Source organism: Zootoca vivipara, chromosome 4 (assembly GCF_965207765.1).
Source record: "Zootoca vivipara chromosome 4, rZooViv2.hap1.1, whole genome shotgun sequence".
NCBI classification, from domain to species: Eukaryota; Metazoa; Chordata; class Lepidosauria; order Squamata; family Lacertidae; genus Zootoca; species Zootoca vivipara.
In genome coordinates this window covers 29,209,709-29,232,279 of record NC_142587.1, presented here as the reverse complement: position 1 = coordinate 29,232,279, position 22,571 = coordinate 29,209,709, and the positions used below count along the sequence as shown (strand labels likewise).

The following is a 22,571-nucleotide window of genomic DNA, read 5'->3' as shown; positions in this document are numbered from 1 at the left end:
AGTGTGCTTGCATGATTATGCAACTTGCTGTCCGCCATTTGTGGTGCCTAATGTTACAAGGCCCAAACCATACTACTGTACAATCTCCAACTAATGGGAGGAAAACAGCAGAAGACCAGGTTGTCAGGGAAGTCTATCTTCACCAGTGAGTTATAACTTAGTCTTCGGATCTTCCTATGATGAATCAAACCAATAACTGGTTTAAAGCCATGGCCCAAACGCTGTCAGGGCCATCTAGCAGTAGAGATGGGAATGCACCCCATCCACTTGCCGTTACCATTGAACAGCACAAGATTTCTGCTTTTCCTGCGCAAATGCACCACTGAGAATTCTCAGCTTTCACTTCCAGTCCTGATAAGTGTCTCAGTGACTGTCCATTCATGAGTGTCCCCTTGTCCATCCATTCTCCTGCCCCCCTCCCCTATACATAAAGGCTTGCATTGTTCTGGAGGGCTGATGTGTGGAAACATATTTTGGCTCTTTCCTGGGAAGCGAGGGCCCAGCTCGGAGCCTGACTTGAGCGGAGCTTTTTCTTTAAAACAAATCTATTGTTCCCTGCCACGCCCCATCTCGCATATTGATATATTCGCTCGAACAAAGATCCCCCCCCGCCCCAGACAGACTTTGACTGAGAGCAACAGACGATTGCCACCCCCTCCTCCTCCTCCACCTCGCAGCCGTTCCTCCCTAATTTACCCAGAAGTGCTTTGGTGCGCGCTTGCGTTTCCGCTGGGTTTTCCTGTCGGGTGAAAGGGAGAGAAGGGGAGCCGCTTGGCGTCCTCGGGCTCCGCGGAGTCTATTTTTTTGCATCCCTTTCCCACACCTTTTCGGCTCGCTTTGTCTCCTTCCCTGCAACCCTCACGGAAGAAGCTCTCCCCGCCGGGGCGCCCGGTGCCCTTTCTTTTGCGTTCCGGCGGCGGCAGCAGGAGGAGAGAGGGAGAGGGAGCAACTGCGTCCGGGTGGCGCTTTTTTATTGTTCGTGTGCGCCTTTGGGTGGGTTGGTGGGTGGGTGGCAGCCCTTCTGTGTGCGCGCGCTCGCTCGAGGAAGCGGGGCTGCTGCTGCTGCTGCTCCTCCTCCTCCTCCTTGCCCTCCTCCTCCTCCTCCTCCTTTCCTTCCTTCCTTCCTTCCTCCCTTCCCACCGCCGGCTCCCGGCTCGCTATGTTGGATGTGGCTGGCTGAGGAGGAGGGAGCGCGCGCGCGCTCGAGGAGAGGCGCATCTGGTTCCTCGACCATGGCGTAAAAAGCCGACCTTCGCGCGCACCAGCGACGGAGAGGCTGAAAGGGGGGACTCTCCTTTTTTAAAAAAATAAAATAAAACGACGACGACGGCCACTATTGAACCGACAACCCCTCCGCCAGCCTCCTTGGGAAGGAAAGCCAAGCGGACCCGAGCTGCCTCCTCCCACATCTCGCCCTCCATCCCTCCTCCAATGAAGAAGAGTTTTATCCTGGAGTGAAGGAAGAGAGGGAGCGGGGGGAAGGAGAAAGAGAGAGATTGGGGTTTTTGGGTGAGGGGGGTAGGAAGGAAGGGGCGGCGCTTTCTCCTCTCCTTCACCCTGGCGTGCTAGGAGCGCTTGCCGTCTTTTGTTAATATAAAGAAAGAGAAATTATTTAATAGAACCGACGGGGAAAATGGCGAACGACTCTCCTGCGAAAAGTCTGGGGGAGATAGACCTCTCCTCCTTACGGGTGAGTGCGGCTGGAGGTTGGCTGGCTTGGGTGGGTGGGGGACTGGCTGGCTAAGCGGGGCGCTGGTAGGCGACCCCTCGTTCCCTCGCCCCGCTCGCTCGTCTTCTCTGCCTCCCGCTGGCCACACAAAGCGGGAGACGTCTCCCCTGGCGTGGCTTTTGTTGTTCGCAGCTGGATTGGGGTGGGGTGGTGGGGAAGAAAAGCGGGGTGGAGAGGGAAGGAGAGTTGGGGGGTTGCGTTGCCGCGGAAAAGAAGCCCCGGGGTTTGCAAGGGGGGTGGTCGCGGTTGCTTGCTGCGGCTGAGGAGGGGCCCGCCGGCCGGCCGGCTGGTTTGTCATCGCCCCGTTTTGTTCCTTAGAGCTTATGGGGAGGAGAGAGAGAGAGATGAGTTCAGTCTTGGGCTGCTTTCCTTTGTTTGCATGTATTGGCATGTGCGTGGAAAATCAGGGCGCAACAGCTGTACAGCCAAACAATCCCTTCCAGACTGGCGTTTTGGGGGGGGGGGCGGGTGCGCCGATGGTGATTCCTTATCCATATAACCCTTCTTTTTTTCTCTTATCTTCCCCCCTCCCTTCTCCACACCTCTATTGTGTAGGACCCTGCTGGGATTTTTGAGCTGGTGGAAGTGGTTGGAAATGGCACGTATGGTCAAGTTTATAAGGTTTGTGTCAAGAATTTCATTTCCTTTAAAATAAAAATACATGCACATTTTTCTCTTGCACAGCCTTGATGCTGGCTGGCCACACTGCTTTGCAAACAAAAGTTAAGGGGAAGTAAATCTCTGGTGGCTTTGTGACACAGCTGTCAAGCTCTGCTGTTTCCTCCCTCAATGAACCTTTTGGGGTCTGAAGAACCCACTGAGTTAGCTTGTTGCTGCCCCAAAATTAGGATCTGAGAAGCTTTTAAATCTTGTCTTCTCCTTCACAACCACCCAGTCTTGTTTATTCAGTCGGCCCTGTCAGTATGCTGATATGTGATGGTGGGGAAATTGGGGGTGTTCCTGCCTTTATTGACAATAGTCAGATAGCTTTTTTGGTGGGGAGAATGTCACTAGCTTTCTTTGTTATGGATCCTTCCAAGGCGTGTTAAGATGTGGAGACTGGCATCACATTACCTCCAGTGTCTTTTAACTCTGTAAGAGGGTGTGGATGCAAAGGGGTGGGGTGAATCAGGGTAAAAAGAGCAGGGAATGTTATTGTATGTCTGGAGAGCAGAAGATCAGAATTCATAGAATAACCTGTTTGACGAGCAAATGATTTTGGGGAGAAGTGCACACACGGAGGAAACAATTGTAGGATACTGAGAGATGTTGCTGTTTTCAAAGGCTAGGTGTGAAGGGAAGATAACAGCCCCCCTCCCCCCAAAGTCTGTTATATAAAGGAAACCAATATTGAGATTTCATGGCTGTGTAATGTTTAGTCACCCATATGACTAAGTTTTTCATTGTACATTTTACATGAGTAAAGGGTGGCCAAGCCTAAGGAAGGTTTGTAAGAAAAGATAGGAAGAGGTTTGCTTCTTGTTTGGTATGCACCCAAGTCTAAAAAGCCTGTCTTCCAACTTCTCCAAAGGGCTCCTTATCACAATAGAGTTTCAGTACATGACCAGTCGTGGGTCATGTTCATCTTCTGAACATTCAGTGAAAAAAGTAGAGTTTGTGTCTTTGTATGTCCGTAATGGTGGACCTGTGGCTCTACAGATACTGGTGGACTCAGCCCCAGTCCAGTGTGATAAATGGCCACGGATGCATCTAGAGGGCCACAGTTTCCCCATTCTTTGTTTACATGTTGGTTCCAACATGGGAATGGCCTTCTTTTGATGTGTGGTGTCCTTGGTATTTCTCTTTTGTTTTACAATGATCTACAAGCTGTATTTTGTAAGAAGATTGTTGGCTGGATGAGCGGTAGTGATATGAAGTAGCTTTGATCTTGCTGTAAACAAAAGGAGTTAGTCCTATGCTATGTTAAAACGACTTTAAAACATGTCTAAGTTTGAGGCTGATTTATGGCTGACCCTTTGAAACTGTTTCATAATGCAATTTATTTGCTTGTGAAGCTTATATATCACATTGGGTGTGTCCTCTTCCTGCTACCCCTAGAAGGGAATTCAGAATCTCTTGCAAATAAAACGAGTAGAAAATAAGTCAATTAATTTGACAATGCTTTGAGCTAAATAAAATATTTTATGAGTTGACTATAGGCTGGCTGATTATAGTTGTGCTATTTATTTATTTTTTGCTTGGGTGCCATTCTAGTGTGGAATGAAAATAGTAGGTAATCACTCCAGGGTCCTATAATATTTACAGAAGGTGGCTGACTACATCATGTAAACAGAGGGCTTCATTATTGCCAGTAGTGTATTGCCAGTATATATACAATGGAGGGAAATGTGATTGTGGAATACCTCTGCTAGAGATAACTATGTTTTGGTAAGTTGCTTACACACATAAGTGGTGTGAGTCCAAATGTGCATGCGCCTCTTTTGCTTCAGAGACATTATGTGATGCAACATCCTGTTGCTTTTTTTGGTATGGCAAAAAATACCCATTTGCATGGGTGGGGATCACTGCTCAGGTTTGGGAACTGGACAATATCCAAAGTGATGGAATTTAGTTAATAGTTGAATAACTGGTAAGGGAGCCTAAGATAACAAGCAACTTCAAGATGAAATTGTAATACAAAGCTGTCTTTGGGAGCAGTCCTTGGAGTTAAAGCCCTGTGACCAAATTGGTAGATTCTTACAGAATTTAGCTGGTGGTAAACTAGTACTGTACTTTGAATCCTTCAGGGTATGCCCAGATCTCTGTTTCACACTACACTTGCTGTGCTACTGATAATTTCAATTCTGGGACCTTTGTCTTGATATTATAAATATCAGTTGAGCTGAAAATTGGGGGCATGGTGAAGCAACTACAACTTCTTATGGATTGAACTGTGCATGAAAATCAGAAGAATATTAATGTTGCCTTTCTTTGTTTTGTCTTAATTATATTGTGTATAACTTTTTGCTTGCTGGTTTGTTGGGACAGTACAATAGCTTAAGTATTATTGTTTTGTATAGAAAACTTAAAAGTTACTTTTAAAAGCCGTTGTCCATGAATATGTCCAACTGTCTTCTTTGCATCAGTTAGCTGTGGTAGATTGGCTATTGCCCTAAGATATGAAAGAAGTGAAGCAACCATGTGCCAAATAGTGTTAAGGTCTAAGGTTTTCTCTTTTATAGGAACTTCTCCACAGATATTGGCAAAGGAAGCTATGTAGTGACTCTTTAAAAGTATGTGTGTCAATTCATGCTAAGGCATGTGTATGAGATGTTCAAGGCCAGCCTTACCATTGATGTCTTTGTTGACGTCAAAGAGATTCACTAGTATGCAGTTTATTGGTACACGTAAAAAGGGGAATCCATGGCCCTCCAGATGTTTTTCAAATCCCATCGGCCTCAGCCAGCATGGACAAGAATGATGGGAATTGTAGTCAGCAACATCTGGAGGGTCAAAGATGCACCAGAACTCACATCTGTTTACAAATGTGTCTTGGTGGGGGTAGGGAGAGCCACTTGGAGTATTTTTTTTAAATGAGCATGGAAATGAAATAACAGATTACATTGCTGTCCCAACAACTCTCTAGGTTAAGCAAGTAAAATGTTATTTTAAATCTATTTAAAAAACAGAACATTTAGAGTTTAGAGAAAAGCAGTAGTTGTGAACCTCCCACAGAAGTTTGAAGTCTTTTGTGCAGCAAATAGTTAAGTCTGGCAGAAGTATAATGAATAAAGCTATTTGGGATAAGATAAAATTGTCTAGAAAGCAGGGTATTGTTAGAATGTCAAAGAGGAACCCCTCTTCCATGAGTTGAGGTCAACTGATTGTCAGCTAAATGGCATGTACAGACTTGCCCACTGGTGTTCATTCTCTTACTGGAGAATGAGGAGCTGAAATGTTCTGCTGTGTGCATGTTCTTTCCTGTGTTTATATTGTGTAGTCTGCCTGATCCTTAAGAGACAATAGGCTGTTTCACATCTATTTTGTTCCAATGTTGGGCATGTTGAATTAGCACTGGATGGTAGTACGAAATTAGCTGTATAAAATTAGCTAAATGATTTGGACTTGGCATAGACATTGCCTGTGGTTGTGTTTGTTTGTTTCTATCTGCCTCCTTTGCTAACAAACTCTCTGTTGAAGTGCTCCAAGACGATAAAGTTTAATCTGAATTTTGCAATCACCAATATGGGAATGAAACTTGTGAACAATGCAATGCCAGCTTAGCAATTCTCCATGGAGTACCTTTAAATAAGATTATAGGCACCTAACTGTGCTTGACAAAACTATTGCCAATGGCTTAAGCAGTGCAAGTACAGTACCTCTGGTGTAGAATACCTTGACCATACTTGTTAGTTTGCTTATGAATCACAACAGTCTAAAAAAATCTGTATTTACTTGTGTGGGCTGAATGCACATTCATGCATAAAAGGTAACAACTTGAGTTGGGGCTGCATGAACTTCTGTGTTTTGTTCAACTATGTGAAGTGTTTTATAGCAGAATGATTCATTCTTGGCGGGACATTAATTCGTTAATTGCAATTATAAAATGAAAAAGTGCTAGCAATATACTGGGGCACTTGTAAGAACAATATACTTGGTCCTTTTGATGCCTGATGGCCACAAAAACCATCAGCCAACTACTATTTTCTCCTCCCTTCATCATATATCTCAGTGTGGCCCTTTCCACGACTCTAAGAGGTGTTCTGTACTGTATTGTGCCCGTTCCTGTTTTTGGGGTCTTTGGTTTCATCGAGAGGCAGAGGACACTTGACAACTATCTGCCCATACAGGCTGCATCAAGCCACTTCTGGAAATCTAGTGGAAGTTTTGTGCTCATTTCCATGTTGTTCACAGGAAAAACAACAACCATTCATTCGGAAAACCATTTGGACTGCAATTTTCCTGCGTGCTTGTGAGATGAAATTTGGGGCAGTATCCCAGCACACAGTTCTCTCTTGCCATTTAAAATTGCAGGTGGCATGGCACTACGTTGATCAAGAAGCCACGGTTCCATAACTCGGCAGTTGCTGAGGTTGTAGAAGCAACGCGAGAAACGGGGATGGATGTGTGAGCTTTATTACCAAGAAAGCTAACACAATAAACCCTATGTCTGATTGCAGCCCTCATGTTTACAAGCATGAAGAGCTTCTTTTGAATTGCATAAAAACTCTTGGCAGTTCCTGAGTCTCCCCTGCCCCCAGTTGCCTGCTCCCTGCCCACTGCCACCCTGGTGCAACTTTTCAGCAAGATAAAAAAATTGCCCCTGCTGTGGTTGTATGTTTCTTAGCACTTTCATACCCAAAGGGTGAATGGAATCGTGATAGCACTTAAACTTTTTCTGTTTGGTATAGACGAGCGTCAAACTGCACCTCTGCTGTTGTACACTGGAGAGATTTTAATTCTTCCTTTGTGAGTTAGGCTCAATTTATTTTGGGTGATTAACAAATCAAGTACTCTGAGCTAGTGGGGTATGTGTGTATGTTTGCTTCAGTGGCTATAAATTTGGAGGGAATAGTTTGACAATGATGGCAAAGGCGTGCTCTGCAAAAAGACAATTGAGGGAACGATGATTGATTGCGCACTCTCTTTTAAAGCGCGGGAATAAAAATCGAGCCCTACAGAGAAAATGTCTCATTCCAAGAACCAGCTGCTGTAAATATTTCTCATGTGGGTTCAGAGACCCCAGCACACGCTAATGATTAGAAAGTAATTGGCATGTTAGGTTTGAGCTATAACAGGAAATGTGCTGTTTGAATCAGGGATGACTCTCCTAGGTTCTCATGACTACTGCTTTCTAGAAGCCTTGTGAGAGTTAATTCATAGTGAAGGCATCTTTTGTTTGATTCATATTTCAGCTTTCCAAAGCTACATGTAAATTATGCATATTGCCTAAGTTCTGGCCCATACAGGAGTGATGTAATAGGAGATGGCTTACATGCTGATGTGAAAATAATCTGAGGCCTGTGAAAATAATTTCCCTCGCCAAGATAAATCCATTGTTACTTCAGTAAATATGGTTTAAGGAAGCCTTGGCCATTGGCGAATAACTACTTTATCCTTTGTGTCCCTGTAGTAAAAAGAGAGAGTCATTTGTGACTTCACATCATTTTGCTGAGCATGGGAAAGAAATCCTATTCTTTACTGGTGAGCCACTATTGGTGAGGTCACTTGCTCTTGGGAAATAAGCCAGACCATTTTCTCAAAAGTATGCACTGTGCTTTATACTTTCTCTTAAGAATTTGGCACTGTACTACTTGATTATTATTTTTTTGAGGGTGGTGGTGGATTACTTCTGCATAGTTTGCATACATGTGCCTATGAGGTGAGATTATTATTATTATTATTATTATTATTATTATTATTATTATTATATCCCCCCTTTTCTCCTAACTATGAACAGCTAAATGAATGCCACAAAGACCTGTAATATGCTCTGCAGTTAGGTAGTACAAAATAGATAGCTCAGTCAGTAGAGCATGAGTCTCCTAATCTCAGGGGTCATAGGTTCCAGTCCCACGTTGGGCAAAAGAATCCTGTATTGCAGGGAGTTGGACTACAATGACACTCATGGTTCCTTCCAATTCTACAATTCTATGATCCTATAATACATTCTCAGTAGAAGCCCCCCCCCATTTATGGAGGTCCCTTCTCTCCCAAATAAAGCTGGCATTGACTTTTGTCACTAGCTGCAGACCTGTATATTTGCCCAGGCCTTCTGGATGGTTTGCTACTGTGTTAAATCTGCTGCTATAAACATATTTGCAATGTTTTGTGTTTTGTTTTGTTAAGATTACATTTTATTGTTTTTACTGCGTTGTGACCTGTTCTTCACAATGAAGAGTGGGCTACAGTTAATACTTTAAACACGTAACAAATAATAAAAGCAACATAGCTTCTTCCTGTATGCTTCAAAATAATGTGAATGAGATACAGAGAAGCTAGGGGTTATTAGGGTGTTTTGTGAGCATTATTTTAATGTAACTGTCTAAGGGTAGGTTAACCAAATGGAGCCCACTAATTACACTACAGTCATACCTTGGTTTAAGTACGCTTCGGTTTGAGTACTTTCAGTTTAAGTACTCTGCGGACCCATCTGGAACGGATTAATCCACTTTCCATTACTTTCAATGGGAAAGTTCGCTTCAGGTTAAGTACGCTTCAGTTTAAGTACAGACTTCCGGAACCAATTGTGTACTTAAACCGAGGTACCACTGTACTATCCTGCAGTTCAGAGCTTGCTACCTTAGTGCAGACTGTGGGAGCTTGGACTTTGGAGTATTCTAATTCAGGAAATGGAAGGAAGAAGGTAATAGAATAGTACTTAGTGTTAAGTAAAAAAAATACGCCTTGTGGTGGTGAATGGAGCATAGGAAAAATACAAACACAGAGGATGGAAAAATGACTATGCAGAATTTTCAGTGGGCAAACAATTCACAACAGAATGCTTGGGCGTCAAATGCAGCTAATAAAACATGCACGTTGGGTTTTATCAGATTTTATCCCCCCCCCCCTTCCAGGGTTTGCAGTATGGAGCTTCAAGCTGAACATTGTTAGGGTAGGAAGTCAAGTGTGGTGTAAGCTAACATGTAGCTTGGCATGTTATTTTGAAATGTTGCTTCGGGTGTCATGCAAAAGCACACATATAACACCCACTTTCCCACTATCGGTTATCAAAGTGGCTTAATTAAATAAGATGAAAAATGATCAGAAATGAATCCAGTGACGGCAAAGAGAGCAAAGACAACTTTAAGGCAGCAGTAGGGGGCACAGCAAGCAAGAATGAAACAAACCTCTTAAGCCGAATTCAGCCAGAAGGCATGAAAATAATAAAATACTGTTTAGGCACCAGACAAAGATGGTTAGTATAGATGCCATGAGAATATTTTGAGGAGGGGGGGGGTTTGCAGAGGTGTGTCAGTAATGGTGGTCCGAGTGGGGTATCTGAGGCCTGTGGGGAAGGGTGGGGTACCTGCCCTCCAAAAGGTGGTGCTGTGGTCTAAACCACTCAGCCTCTTGGGCTTGCTGATCGGAAGGTCGAATTCCCGCAACGGGGCGAGCTCCCTTTGTCCCAGCTCCTGCCAACCTACCAGTTCAAAAGCACGCCAGTACAAGTAGATAAATAGGTACTGCTGTGGAGGGAAGGTAAGCAGCGTTTCTGTGTGCTCTGGTTTTCGTCATGGTGTTCCATTGCACCAGAAGAAGTGGTTTAGTCCTGCTGGCCACATGACCAAGAAAGCTGTCTGTGGACAACCGCCGGCTTCCTCGGCCTGAAAGCGAGATGAGCGCCGCAACCCCATAGTAGCCTTTGACTGGACTTAACCGTCCAGAGGTCCTCTACCTATTCCCTACCTCCCCTCCAGCCCCCCCTTCCTCTCTGCCCCCTGCTTTGCATTCTTCTTTTTGCATTTCTGGAGTATGCCCTGATATTCTCTCTTGCTTGCCTGGTTGGAGGATAGAGTGTGTGCGAGTGTGTGGAGAAACTAGCCTACTCTCTGCAAGTTCAAAACCTTCCCACTTCTGCCTTTGGCCTTGTCCATTACTGGCCCAGGCTCCTGACAAGGTTGCCCAAAGGGAGTTGGTTCTTAGGCTGAGAAAAGTTCCCTATTAAATCCACCTCTTCTCTAAGGGCAGGGGAACTTGGGAAGGGCATCCATATGGATGACCACTGGATTGTTAATGCCACTTTTCACTGGACTAACTTCAGTGGTAACAAGCTCAGTGCCTTTTGCACCAAACATGATACAGTGGTATTACAATGGTGAATAAAAATAGAAGCGCTGGCTTTTTAAACACCTGATTGCTGTACAAACAAAGGAGGCTGCAGGTTGCAAGCTTTATTAATTGTGGTGTACTGGTAATTTGCCTGGTCTTGCAAGCTGAGAAATTAGTGTTTTAGAAGGTTTTCTTGAGAAACCCATAGCATCCTCAGCTGGACTTCCTGTAAGCCCAGGAAGCTACCTATGGAGCACCTGACAACTGTTTGCTTGTTGATGCTTAAATAGCCGAGTTCACCCATCTCATTAAAATGTATTTAAAAATAAATGATGATTTACTACATGGACAAGTAGCCTGCTGCTGTATACTGTTCAAGAGTCCCCACTCTGGTCCTTCCCCACTAATGTTGCCACGCTGGGGACAAAACAAACTGTAGCCTGGTTGTGTGTGACTTTGTGAACCAGCTCTCCTGGTTTTGTTACAGAAGTACTGGGTTCGTACATAGCACAAAGCCAGCCTCAGTTTTCTTTCATTCCCAGTGCAGCAAAAGCAGGAAGGGACATTAAATCATTATTTTTAACTATGGTTTGTTCTGATATGTGACAACAACCATCAAGCTAACAGAGCTGCTGAATCAAATTGTGCATTACAAGTGTTCACTTAAACATCAGAAATGAAGGACCCTAAAAGACCCTTCCCCCAGGAAGAGTGTTGCATTATGTTGGACTTGCCTGCAGGAAGTGGGACTCAGTTGGCGCTGTGGTCTAAACCACTGAGCCTCTTGAGCTTGTGGATCAGAAGGTCAGCAGTTCAAATCCCCATGATGGGGGTGAGCTCCCGTTGCTCGGTCCTAGTTCCTGCCAACCTAGCAGTTTGAAAGCACGCTAAAAAGTGCAAGTAGATAAATAGGTACTGCTCGGGCGGGAAGGTAAACTGCATTTCCATGCGCTGCTCTAGTTTCAGTGTTCTGTTGCGCCAGAAGCGGCTTAGTCATGCTGGCCACATGACCTGGAAAAACTGTCTGTGGACAAGCACTGGCTCCCTTGGGCTGTAAAGCGAGATGAGCGCCACAACCCCAGAGTCGTCTGCAACTGGACTTAACTCTCAGGCGTCCTTTACCTTTAACCTTTAAAGGATCCTTCCCCTAGGAAGAGTGTTGCATTATGTTGGACTTGCCTGCAGGAATAATAATAATAATAATAATAATAATAATAATAATAATAATTAATAATTTATACCCCGCCCATCTGGCTGGGGTCTCCCCAGCCACTCTGGGTGGCTTCCAACAGAAAAATAGAACACAGTAATCTATTAAACATTAAAAGCCTCCCTGAACAGGGCTGCCTTCAGATGTCTTCTAAAAGTCTGGTAGTTGTTTTCCTTTTTGACATCTGTTGGGAGGGCGTTCCACAGGGCAGAAATGAAGAAATGAAGACAGTATTCATTTTTGATAAATGGGCATGCCCCAGTTTTGCTGGTGTGTACCCAAAGCATGCCATGTTACATCCACTTAACATTTTACAGCAGGCACCCCTAAACTTCAGCCCTCCAGATGTTTTGGACTATAATTCCCATCTTCCCCGACCACTGGTCCTGTTAGCTAGGGATCATGGGAATTGTAGGCCAAAACATCTGGAGGGCCGCAGTTTGGGGATGCCTGTCTTACAGTGTTGATCAGCAGCACCTGCTATTGCTTCAGGTATAACCATGATGTGGTCATGTATGATGAGTGAAGTGGCAGCTGAAGTTTTGGGTCCAAATAATAATAGATGGTGGCTACTTCTGTTTTGTAGATGGTTTCAGATCCATGCTTGTAAGGTTTCAGAAGGAAAACCAGCTGGGAACCCACTTCCTACTTGAAAAATCTCAGAAACTATTTGTTACTCTTCGGTCGCAAGTGGTGGGTGGTCATACTCCATTAACTTAAGCAGTCATGTCAAGAAAGAATGGTAGAATCCTGAAATGTAAACTTATATACCCATAATAAACCAATATAGAAAGTAGATTTCCTGTATGTTCTTTCTGCATCTTATAGCATAATATTTTATAATGGTTCTAATGGTGATAGATATGGTTTTGTTGGGTTGGACAAGACTCAATATTCCTAGCTTTGCTAACCCTAGTTCATTTAGCTCTGAATGAGTGCTGGGCTTTTGTTTTCCTCCCTACTGACTTTGGTGCTTTGATCCTGGTCTCCTTAAACCATAGTTTCTGTTATGTTCAAAACAGGGAAACTGTGGTTTTAATATTGGTGTTGATTCCGGTGAGGGAACGACAGTTCACAACCACAACCGCCCAATTCAGGAATAATGGAAAAGTGTGGTTTGAAAAGACTAGGGCTGAAATCCTGAAACAAATGCATGAAGGAGAGTGGGGAATGTCTTCTTCTTTGGCAATCACTCGTAGCTGAGTAAGATTGTCTTCCTGAACACGGTTTTAACAGTGAGTCCGTAAGTGACTGTGGAGGCCAGTTCCGGATCCACACATCCTTCCACAGTGGGGACTTTGGTTTCCGGGCAGGAGTTGATTGTAGTGAGGGTTTGCCAAGCGTGCCTTCCTCTTAGCACATTTTGTTCTGAGTTCGAAGCGTCTTCAAAGTCCACGACACCTTTGGTAAAGGCTGTTCTCCAACTGGAGCCCTCACAGGCCCGTGTTTCCCAATTGTCAGTCTTTATACTACATTTTTAAAAGATTTGCCTTGAGAGAGTCTTTAAACCTCTTTTGTTGACCACCAGCATTATGCTTTCCATTTTTAAGTTCAGAATAGAGTAGTTGCTTTGGAAGACGCAGGCAAGACACTGTGGTTTATTAAGCCAGGGATGAAATATCCAAACTGGTCCATTGTATGGATGGAACCCTTAAAAAGATCATTGTGTTTGTGTAATACTCATGTTGATTCACTTTTACAAATTAGAGAAGGGTCATAGTACAGTGTCAGAGCACATATTTTCCATACAGTAGATTTTACGTTCAGTCTGTGACATACTGTTTTTTAAAAAATGTTTGCCCCCACCTCCAATTAACCATGCAATCAGTCTTGACTTTTTAGAAGCCAGAAAACCCTGATTGTGATATTTTTAATCTTCATCCTTTCAGAATTGACCAAAAACGTGTCACATATTCATATGTACCTTTCTTTACCTTTACCTTTTACATATTCATATACCTACTAGTCTGTAATATGCTGAGATGTATGTACAATCATACCTTGGAAGTTGAATGGAATCTGTTCTGGAAGTCCGTTCCACTTCCAAAACGTTCGGAAACCAAAGTGTGCCTTCTGATTGGCTGCAGGAAGCTGCTGCAGCCAATCGGAACCCACAGAAGCCCCATTGGACGTTCGGCTTCCGAAAATAGTTCGCAAACCATAACAGCCACTTCTGGGTTTGCGGCATTCAGGAGCCAAAATGTTCGGGAGCTAAGTTGTTTGAAAACTAAGCTATGACTATGTAGGGATATCAATAAAGTAATGGAAATGCTGCCTTCGACTGCAGAGGGGTGGACACATTCTTGTTGTCATAATCTCAGCAAACCCCTTGAGAGGTCTGATGATGCAATGCATTTCCATAATGTATCTTCAAGACTGCAAAGCTTAATTGCAGTTCTCTGATCCTCTAAAGACAATTGTAACGCTGTGTTATTTACTGTACAGTACTTTTAACATCCTGAAGATGGGTGATAGAACAAGAACGGCACTGAAATGTCTGCTCATTAACTTGCAAATCTTTTTGTCTACATTGGGCAAATCCTAGGAGTATACAGCATTTCAACATTAAATCACAAGGGTTTCTTCCTTCTATGTTAGGGAGAATATATTAAAAAAATTTAAAATGCTTAAGTGAATGAAACCTAAAAAATGGTATACTTGTGGGGTAGAGGATGCAGAAAATGTCCCTGAGCCAGTGTGTATGGTAAAAAGTGTGTTTGCATCCTAGGTGCAAGATTGACTTGTTGCCTGTGCATTGGATGTAGGATTTAGAATAAAATTGGAGTGGTTATCAAAAGGTGACGTGATTTTTTTCTAACCCCTCTAAAGAGATGTGCAAACCCCTGTGTGGCTGCTAAAGGCTGTAAATCTATGCATACTTACTTAGGATAAGCCCCATTGAACTCGGTACAACTTCTTTTGAGTAAACATGCATAGGATTATATTGAACAAACAGGATGATGGGTGCCTGGCAGTTAGAATATTTTTCCTAGCTCATGATAAGCTTCCATATATTTATTTCCTAGATAAACTTTAACTCTACCGTGCCTTTGCCTTCTTTTAAGCTAAAAATCTGCTCAATAGCGACATCATTTTAGATGTAAGTAAATATTTATATTGGCTCATATATAAATACTTAAGTCTTAAATCTGTTAACTTTTTACAATTCCCCCCCCCCTTTTCTGATGCTTGAAGGACTATGCTACTGCATACTTTAATCACATCTATCTGTCTTTTAAAATCATGGTTTATACACATTTTTTTGTTCACTGCAGAAGTACTTTTTTCAAACGGGGCAATACTTCGTATAACTCCAGCATTTCAAAAGCATATCTTTTAAAGAATGCTTTAAAATTACATATTTTTTCCTGCCTTGCCCCAATGGCTCAGGATGCATTAACATGTAAAACAAAACAGATTAAAATCTAAAGCAGTAAAATACCACAAAATCTGAAAAAGGGTTCAAATAATATTCTTTTCTGGAATAAATCTGCAGTAGGACTCTAGAGCAAGTCTTTTTTCTTTCCTTTTCTGGTGGGAGGGGATGCAGTTCCATAGCTGGGAACACCATCAAGCTATTCTGACTCTGCACAGATGGAAAAAAATGTATGTGCTCTTGATTCACTTTAGAGGTCGGTGGGAAGGGAAGGCGGGGGTGGCAGCAGCGTTCGAATTCTTCAGGTGCTGGGAGCATTATGCACCTGGCTGTCAGCCGCTTGCAACCAAGTGAAGATGCCCACACGCCAGGATGGCGCTTGACGTCTCCAGCATTTGGAGGTGCATGCCCGCGGATCCTTGGATCCTGACTGTTTTCACACACTAGCAAAATATCCAGTAGAATTCCTATCTATGATATTTTATCCGCACAGTCAGAATGGATCTCAGGAACTGAAAAGTCATGTTGAAAAATACAATTTTTGAGCCTTCTGCCCCCAAAATGGCAACTAGGCATTCCATTTTGGAGACTGTAATGCTGGTTTAAGGAGCCGTTTGCTGCCTAAGTTATACAGTGGTATCTTGGTTCCCAAACAAATCTGCTCCCGAACGCCGCAAACCTGGAAGTAAGTGTTCCAGTTTGCGAACGTTTTTCGGCTTCTGCGGCTTCCAATTGAGTGCAGGAAGCTCGTGCAGGCAATCGGAAGCCGCGTCTTGGTTTTTGAACGGATTCAGGAGTCGAATAGACTCCTGGAATGGATTAAGTTCAAGAACCAAGGTACCACTGTACACCTGAGTTTCTAACACTGGGAGGCAGTTGCTCTTGGGTAGCTATGGGTAAACATTTTGAGCGTGGCAATAGATTTCAGCCCTGTTCTTCAATTTCCTAGCATTGTTATTCCATGAAATCTTCTAAAGAGGTTCTGTTCCTGGTGCCCCCAAGTGAAGTGAAACAAGTGGTTGCTAGGGAGGTGGCCTTTTCAGTAGTGGCACCCTGTTTGTGGAACGCCGTTCCCCGAGAGGCTTGTTTTATACTCAACAGGTGAGGGCATCATTATTTTCTGAGACATTAAAAATAAAAATATTTCCTAAAGTGTTCTCACCACTCTCTTATCTGCTTTTATTTTCCTGTATGCTGGAAATTGTTATCTTATGTTGAGATGTATTTGAATTGTGTTTATCCCTGGTGGCGCTGTGGGTTTAACCACAGAGTTTAGGGCTTGCTGATCAGAAGGTCGGCGGTTCAAATCCCTGCAATGGGGTGAGCTCCCGTTGCTCGGTCCCCGCTCCTGCCCACCTAGCAGTTCGAAAGCACATCAAAGTGCAAGTAGATAAGTAGGGACCGCTCTGGCGGGAAGGTAAACGACGTTTTCGTGCACTGCTCTGGTTCACCAGAAGCAGCTTTGTCATGCTGGCCACATGACCTGGAAGCTGCCTGCGGACAAACGCTGGCTCCCTCGGCCTATAGAGCGAGATGAGCGCCGCAACCCCAGAGTCGGACAAGACTGGACCCTGATGGTCAGGGGCCCCTTTACCTTTACCTTTACCCTTTATGAGCTGCAAAGCCATTCAGAGAACAGTGTCATTGGGCAGTTTGATCAAGTAGTAACTCGGTGCTGGGAAGTAGAGTTTGGATTGTAGGACACTCATTTTACCTATCTATGTTTTTGTGTTTTCAAAATAAAATACAAGATGCAGCTTCTACGTATGCATTCCATATTACGCCATCTGGTAAGTCATTTGGGGAATGCGTGGGAAAGAGAGTGGGAGTGGCTGGGAGACGAGTCTCGCTGTCTGTTTATATCTCAGTTGTATCTCTATATCCTGTCCTTTTCTCAGAGGAGTTGCTCAGCGTGCTTACATTGATTCATTGTGCCTTTTGTGTATGCAGCCAGGCTTTGTAAATGACCACTTTTGGCAAGTAAGCATTGCTTCTAGGTGACTAGACCCGGGAAGAATTCTAGAAGTTTTCTTCCAAGCTGGACTCATGTTTCATAAATTACTAACAAAACTCAATGTGTTGGTGATGTAGGCTAGTGTATTTTGAGTGTAGTCCCCTTTGCAAAGTTGCTTGCAACTATCTTGAGAGATCAGCATTCCCACTCAAGTGAGTTTTATGTCTGATTGGGGATTTGAACCTAGATACAGTAGCTCCTCCCTGGTTGAAGCCTAATACTTCAACTCCAACTTCATCGGCTCCATCCACCCCACCAAAAGTATAAAACTGGTAGCTTTTGCTCGTTGTCTGCCACTACAGGAGTGCCCTAAGCAGCCAGCCCTTGCTCTTCTACTGTGAAAAAACACACCACATTGCCTCTACCTTTATTGCCCTCACTGGTATGCAGCCCACAATTTTGATACCACGTGCACACTTCTGCTGGTTCTCCCCAATTCGGAAAGTACAACCGAGTAGCTGCTCTGAAATGTGTGTGGCACAGGCTTTAATTGGATAAGGTTTCAAAGACTGTAACATAAATGTTCATTTAAAAAATGCTTTTAATAGTAGCATTTAATATTAAAACACGCAGTGTATGTAGTACAGGCACCAACCATTTTGCGCGGGGGCTCCCCTCCCGGCCCCTGTGCACTTCGGCGGAGCATGCAAATCTGCCCGCTGTTCTGCCTCCATTCTGCCCTCGTCTGAGTCCAAAAAGACCCATGTGTCAGTGATCACAAGTTGATTGGACACTCCTAAAATGGTTGCCTCCTGTATGCACTTAAAAATGAATGTACTCGTTCTATCTTTTCCTCCCTCCTCCTCCTATGTGGTTGGCATAGCCAACACAGACACTCTAGGATCGAAGTTTGAAGGCTTAATGGGGAACCTCATAGCTTGCTTATGTGAACTTTTACATTAAAAAGAAAAAAGAAAATGCAAGGGTTTCAAATAACACATGTAAGCATTTGCACTGTGCACAGTGCAGGCTATTAACTTATACCTTGTCAACTAGCACACTTTTTCTACTAAGCCTTTTAATTTAAACTGTTGCTAGCCCATGTGTCTCTACTGTAGTCTTACATAGAAGAAAATAACAGAACCTTGCGAATACTTTCAGTCTGGTACAGTACCTCCCAATTTATTTCAGACCTCTTTCACTGAGTAATGTATTAATGAAGACCTCATTTAATAATAACTAATGGGGAAAGACAGATGGGGCTCAAAATAAATATAAAGTGAGGTTATTAGAAACACTGGAGGAGGTTGTATGTTCCTTAGTTACATCTTCATGTGTTGATAGAACTAGACTGTGGGATGCGGGTGACACTGTGGTCTAAACCACTGAGTCTCTTGGGTTGGCTGATCGGAAGGTTATCGGTTCGAATCCGCTTGACAGTGGTGAGCTCCTGTTGCTCTGTCCCAGCTCCTGCCAACCTAGCAGTACAACACCAGTGCAAGTAGATAAATAGGTACTGCTGTGGCGGGAAGGTAAACTGTTTCTGTGCACTCTGGCTCTTGTCACAGTGTCCCGTTGCACCAGAAGCAGTTTAGTCATGCTGGCCACATAACCTGGAAAACTGTGTACAAATGCTAGTTCCTCGGCCTGAAAAGCGAGATGAGCGCCGCAACCCCATAGTTTCCTTTGACTGGACCTAACCGTCCAGGGGTCCTGTACCTTTTTAGAATGAGACTGTCTTCTGGGAGCTCCCTAATACAAGGAATTTCCCCCCTCCTGCATTCTTTTTCCCTGTAAGGTCCCATAATTGAAATTATCAGTAGCACAGCAAGTGTAGTGTGAAACAGAGATCTGGGCATACCCTGAAGGATTCAAAGTACAGTACTAGTTTACCACCAGCTAAATTCTGTAAGAATTTGATGGGTAGGACAAATGCTTAACAAATGCAAGCAGGTGGTGATGGTTTTGTTTTGACATTCAACTCTGATGTGGCAAGGAATGAAACATTTTAATATTGAACTAAACTATAAAGTTTTGCTTCCAGGTTCAAGGAACTTTATGAATGAGTGTTGTGGTGCTTTTAAGTGTTTCTTTAAAAGCGAAACAATAACTTATTAGAAAAAACAGCATGCGTAGAAACAGAGGGCAGTATCCAGTTTACCTCTAAATTTATATTTGGGCTTCTTCTCAGACCTTTGGAGCAGATTTGAGAAGGTTGTAGGAGGCATTCGGAGAGAGGAGAGGGAGGGAAGGTTCCTCTGGGCAGCCAGAGCTCTTTGCATTAATGAAAGGTCTTCTTTGGATGCAGCCCAGAGAGATTTCCCACTTAAATGCTGGAAGAGTTATGTGGTTTTGCTTCCTTTATTAAGTATATTGTAGACCCTGATTTATGCATATGCTGAATCATTCATATACAGTTATACAGTGGTACCTCTACAGTAATTGCAGACCTGATCCGTTCTGGGGTGCTGTTCGCACCCCGAAAAGCCCGCAACCAGAGCGGCACTTCTGCACGTGCTTTTGTGCATGTGCGAAGCACGCAGAATGCTTCTGCGCATGCACGCATAGCAAAACACTTCCGAGTTTGCTATGCAGCGGGAAGGTAAACCGTGTTTCTGTGCGCTCTGGTTTCCATCATGGTGTCCTGTTGCGTTAGAAGCGGTGTAGTCATGCTGGCCACATGACTTGGAAAGCTGTCTGTGGACAAACGCCGGCTCCCTAGGACTGAAAGCGAGATGAGTGCTGCAACCCTATAGTTGCCTTTGACTGGACTTAACCGTCCAGGGGTCCTTTACCTTTTTTTTTTAATTAAAAAAAGTGAAAGTAATATGTCCCAACGGTTGAAGGCAATTCCAGAAATTGGCCCCTTCCCAAAGAAGCCATAAGCTTTTGGAGTGGAGCTTTGAACGTCTTTTGTAATTTCCCATTTCCCATTGGGACATTGATTCCATAGGCCTGTGTTTGATCAAACTCCCATTGTGTTGAACTAGCAGTATCAATAAGTTGCCTACCACCCTCTTGTTTTGGGTTTTAAAACCAACTCGGTTGATAGCAGTCAAATTAGGTTATTTAGCACTGGTTCTGCAGGATTCATCTCATTTGTCAATGTCCATGTTAATGTTGTCATAGCTGTCATTTAAATATTACAGAAGTGTTCTAGATAGGGTAATTCCTTAACTAAATGAGGTTGTTTGCCCATCTGACTATTTATGACTGAAATCAGCGTAAGTGAAAGTGTGATGGGTGCCACAACTCTGTAGTCACCTTTGACTGGACTTAACAGTCCAGGGTCCTTTACTTTTCTTTACCTTATTCCTTGCTTAGTTATTTTGTTTTGTGAATACTTGGACACATCTTCCAAGATTGTGTTCTCCAAGTTTCATACAAGGTACTAAGTTGCAAACAAAGCTTTTTTTTGTAAATCAAACTTAGGAGAATCCATTTTTGGCAATTGTCGGCACGGGCTAGAAAAGTATTGCTTTTAATGCCTTGTGAAAATATCCTAACTTTACTTTATCAGCAAGAAATCAATCCAAGAAATCAACATAGTTATCGAGGAAGGAGCAAGATGTTCAGGACTTTTAAGATGAGACGTTTTATTGCCGTGTGAAATATATGTCAAGCCAGAGGGTTGCAGCTAATATTGATATTCTTACTTGTGCTTATTTTGCTTAAACCATGCACAGATGTGTTGGATACCAGGTCTGTGGGACTTGAATGGAGTTGTAGTTCTTAGTTTCAGGTGATATTGAAGCCTGTAGTTTTCAGCATGCTTTGAGGGGGCGGGGATGACTGTTATTTAATTGAGAGAGCCTTGATTAAAGTTCAGTAATTAGTGTGTCCTTCCCCAAAAATATTTTCAGGGAGCAGTTTCCCAGCCTAGTATTACCGCATTGACTTTTATGTGCAAAGAGTTTATATAAAGATTTCCAGAAGAGGATAGTCTTGTCTGTCAACAGCTGGGGAAAAATACTTGCAAAATGGAACTTGACCCTACCGTCTTATCCCACACTCTGTCAGATCTGCTTTGGGGATTACCCAAACCCTCTAGATCAGATTGTGGGGAGGAGGGGCATACAAAGGAGGAGAACGAGAGTGAGCTCTGTTGCAAGCCTTCTGCAGTGATTCAGCCTGCCTGCTACCTAGAGATAGTTTGAGTTTTTGCCAATAAATAAAGGCGAAGAAAAGAGAAAACAATATGGAAGGCAGGATTCTTTTGGAGATGGCACACTTAAGTCAGTGGCAGATATTTGGGAAGAACAACAGCTGAGACTGTTGTGCAGAGATATGTCAATGGTATAACCCAGTTGCAGAGGAGCATCTATAAAAAGCACATATAGATAACATTACTTGGACGGGGGCAAATATATTTGAATCTTGGAAAGGATGGGGGCTCTTTGGGTGGGTGCTTCCCTTGTCCATGTCGGGTCCCATGTCAGTTGCCTGTCCTTGAAAGGCTTAAGCATCCTCTGAAGGAGCAGCTACAAAGTTCAGGGGTGTTCCAGCTTTTTCATAAGAGGTCCATGTGGCCTGTGTGTTCAGAAGCCCCACCCACCAGTTTCAGCTGATGCGATAGCTGCAGCAATTTCTGCACCCGGAAACCTTACCCAGTGTAGCCCAGACACTAGCAACCTCAAGATTGGATTACTGTAATACACTCTATGGGGGAGAGCTTTCCACAAGCAGAGAGGCACCACAGGAAAGGCCTGTTCTCGTGTTGCCACCCTCCAGACATCTCGTGGTGGAGGCACACAAAGAAGGACCTCATGATGGTCTCGGGGTAGGTTCATATGGGGCGAGGTGGTCCCTGAGGTCTTACGGCCCTGAGCAGCTTCGTAGGTCAAAACCAACACTTTGAATTGAGCACAGAAACTAATTGGCAGCCGGTGCAGTTGGGACAGGCTTTGTGTTACATGCTTAAACCATCTTGTGACAGTGAGAAACCTGGCTGCTGAATTCTACACTAGCTGAAGTTTCCGGACCACCTTCAGAGGCAGCCCTACGTTGAATGCATTGCAGTAATATTACCTTGAGGTTACCAGATCATAGACTACAATAGTTAGGCTATCCCTGTCCTGATTGGGGCACAGCTGAGCCACCTGCTGAAGCTGATGGAAGGCATTCTGCACCACTGAAGCCACCTGAGCCTCAGGTGACAGCAAGAGATCCAGAAGTAGCCCCAAGTAAAGATGTGAAGGCCCAGAAAAAACAGAACAATTCGGAAAAACCCGTTTCCCCCCCCTGGTTTTTTTCCTGAAGCCTTTGTTTTTTTTCTGAAAAATTCAAAAAATAAAAAGTGGATTATGGAATGTTTTATTTTAACATGACGAATAAAATATTCTAAGATAAGGGGTTCAAATATTTTATAAATCACTTATTAAAAAATATGTATGGTATCAGATTATGCTAATTTCTGTGAGGACAAGCACGTCCTAGGTTACAAACTGAACTCTCCAATGCAAGAACAAGATACATTCTTTTCCTTTAGGAGGTGCTGTTGTTACCAGAAAAGAAAAAGGTTTCAGTTTTGTTTTTGCATGCGTGTGGTATGCATTGTTTCTGTTCCTCTTCACTAGGCCTCAAAGCACTG

The 22,571-nt window shown here is 43.6% G+C and overlaps 1 protein-coding gene across 4 annotated transcripts in view; it reads left to right on the top strand.

Annotated features, from left to right (window-relative positions):
• The first annotated feature begins 607 nt into the window (after positions 1-607).
• Positions 608-22,571, top strand: part of MAP4K4 (mitogen-activated protein kinase kinase kinase kinase 4) — a 132,934-nt gene continuing 110,970 nt past the window's right edge. For all 4 annotated transcript variants that reach the window (XM_035116248.3, XM_035116247.3, XM_035116245.3 and 1 more), the window contains exons 1-2: positions 608-1,690; positions 2,285-2,350. In XM_035116248.3, the coding sequence (XP_034972139.1) occupies positions 1,634-1,690; positions 2,285-2,350 (123 nt within the window). In that variant the 5' untranslated portion in view covers positions 608-1,633. The remainder of the gene's footprint in view (positions 1,691-2,284; positions 2,351-22,571) is intronic.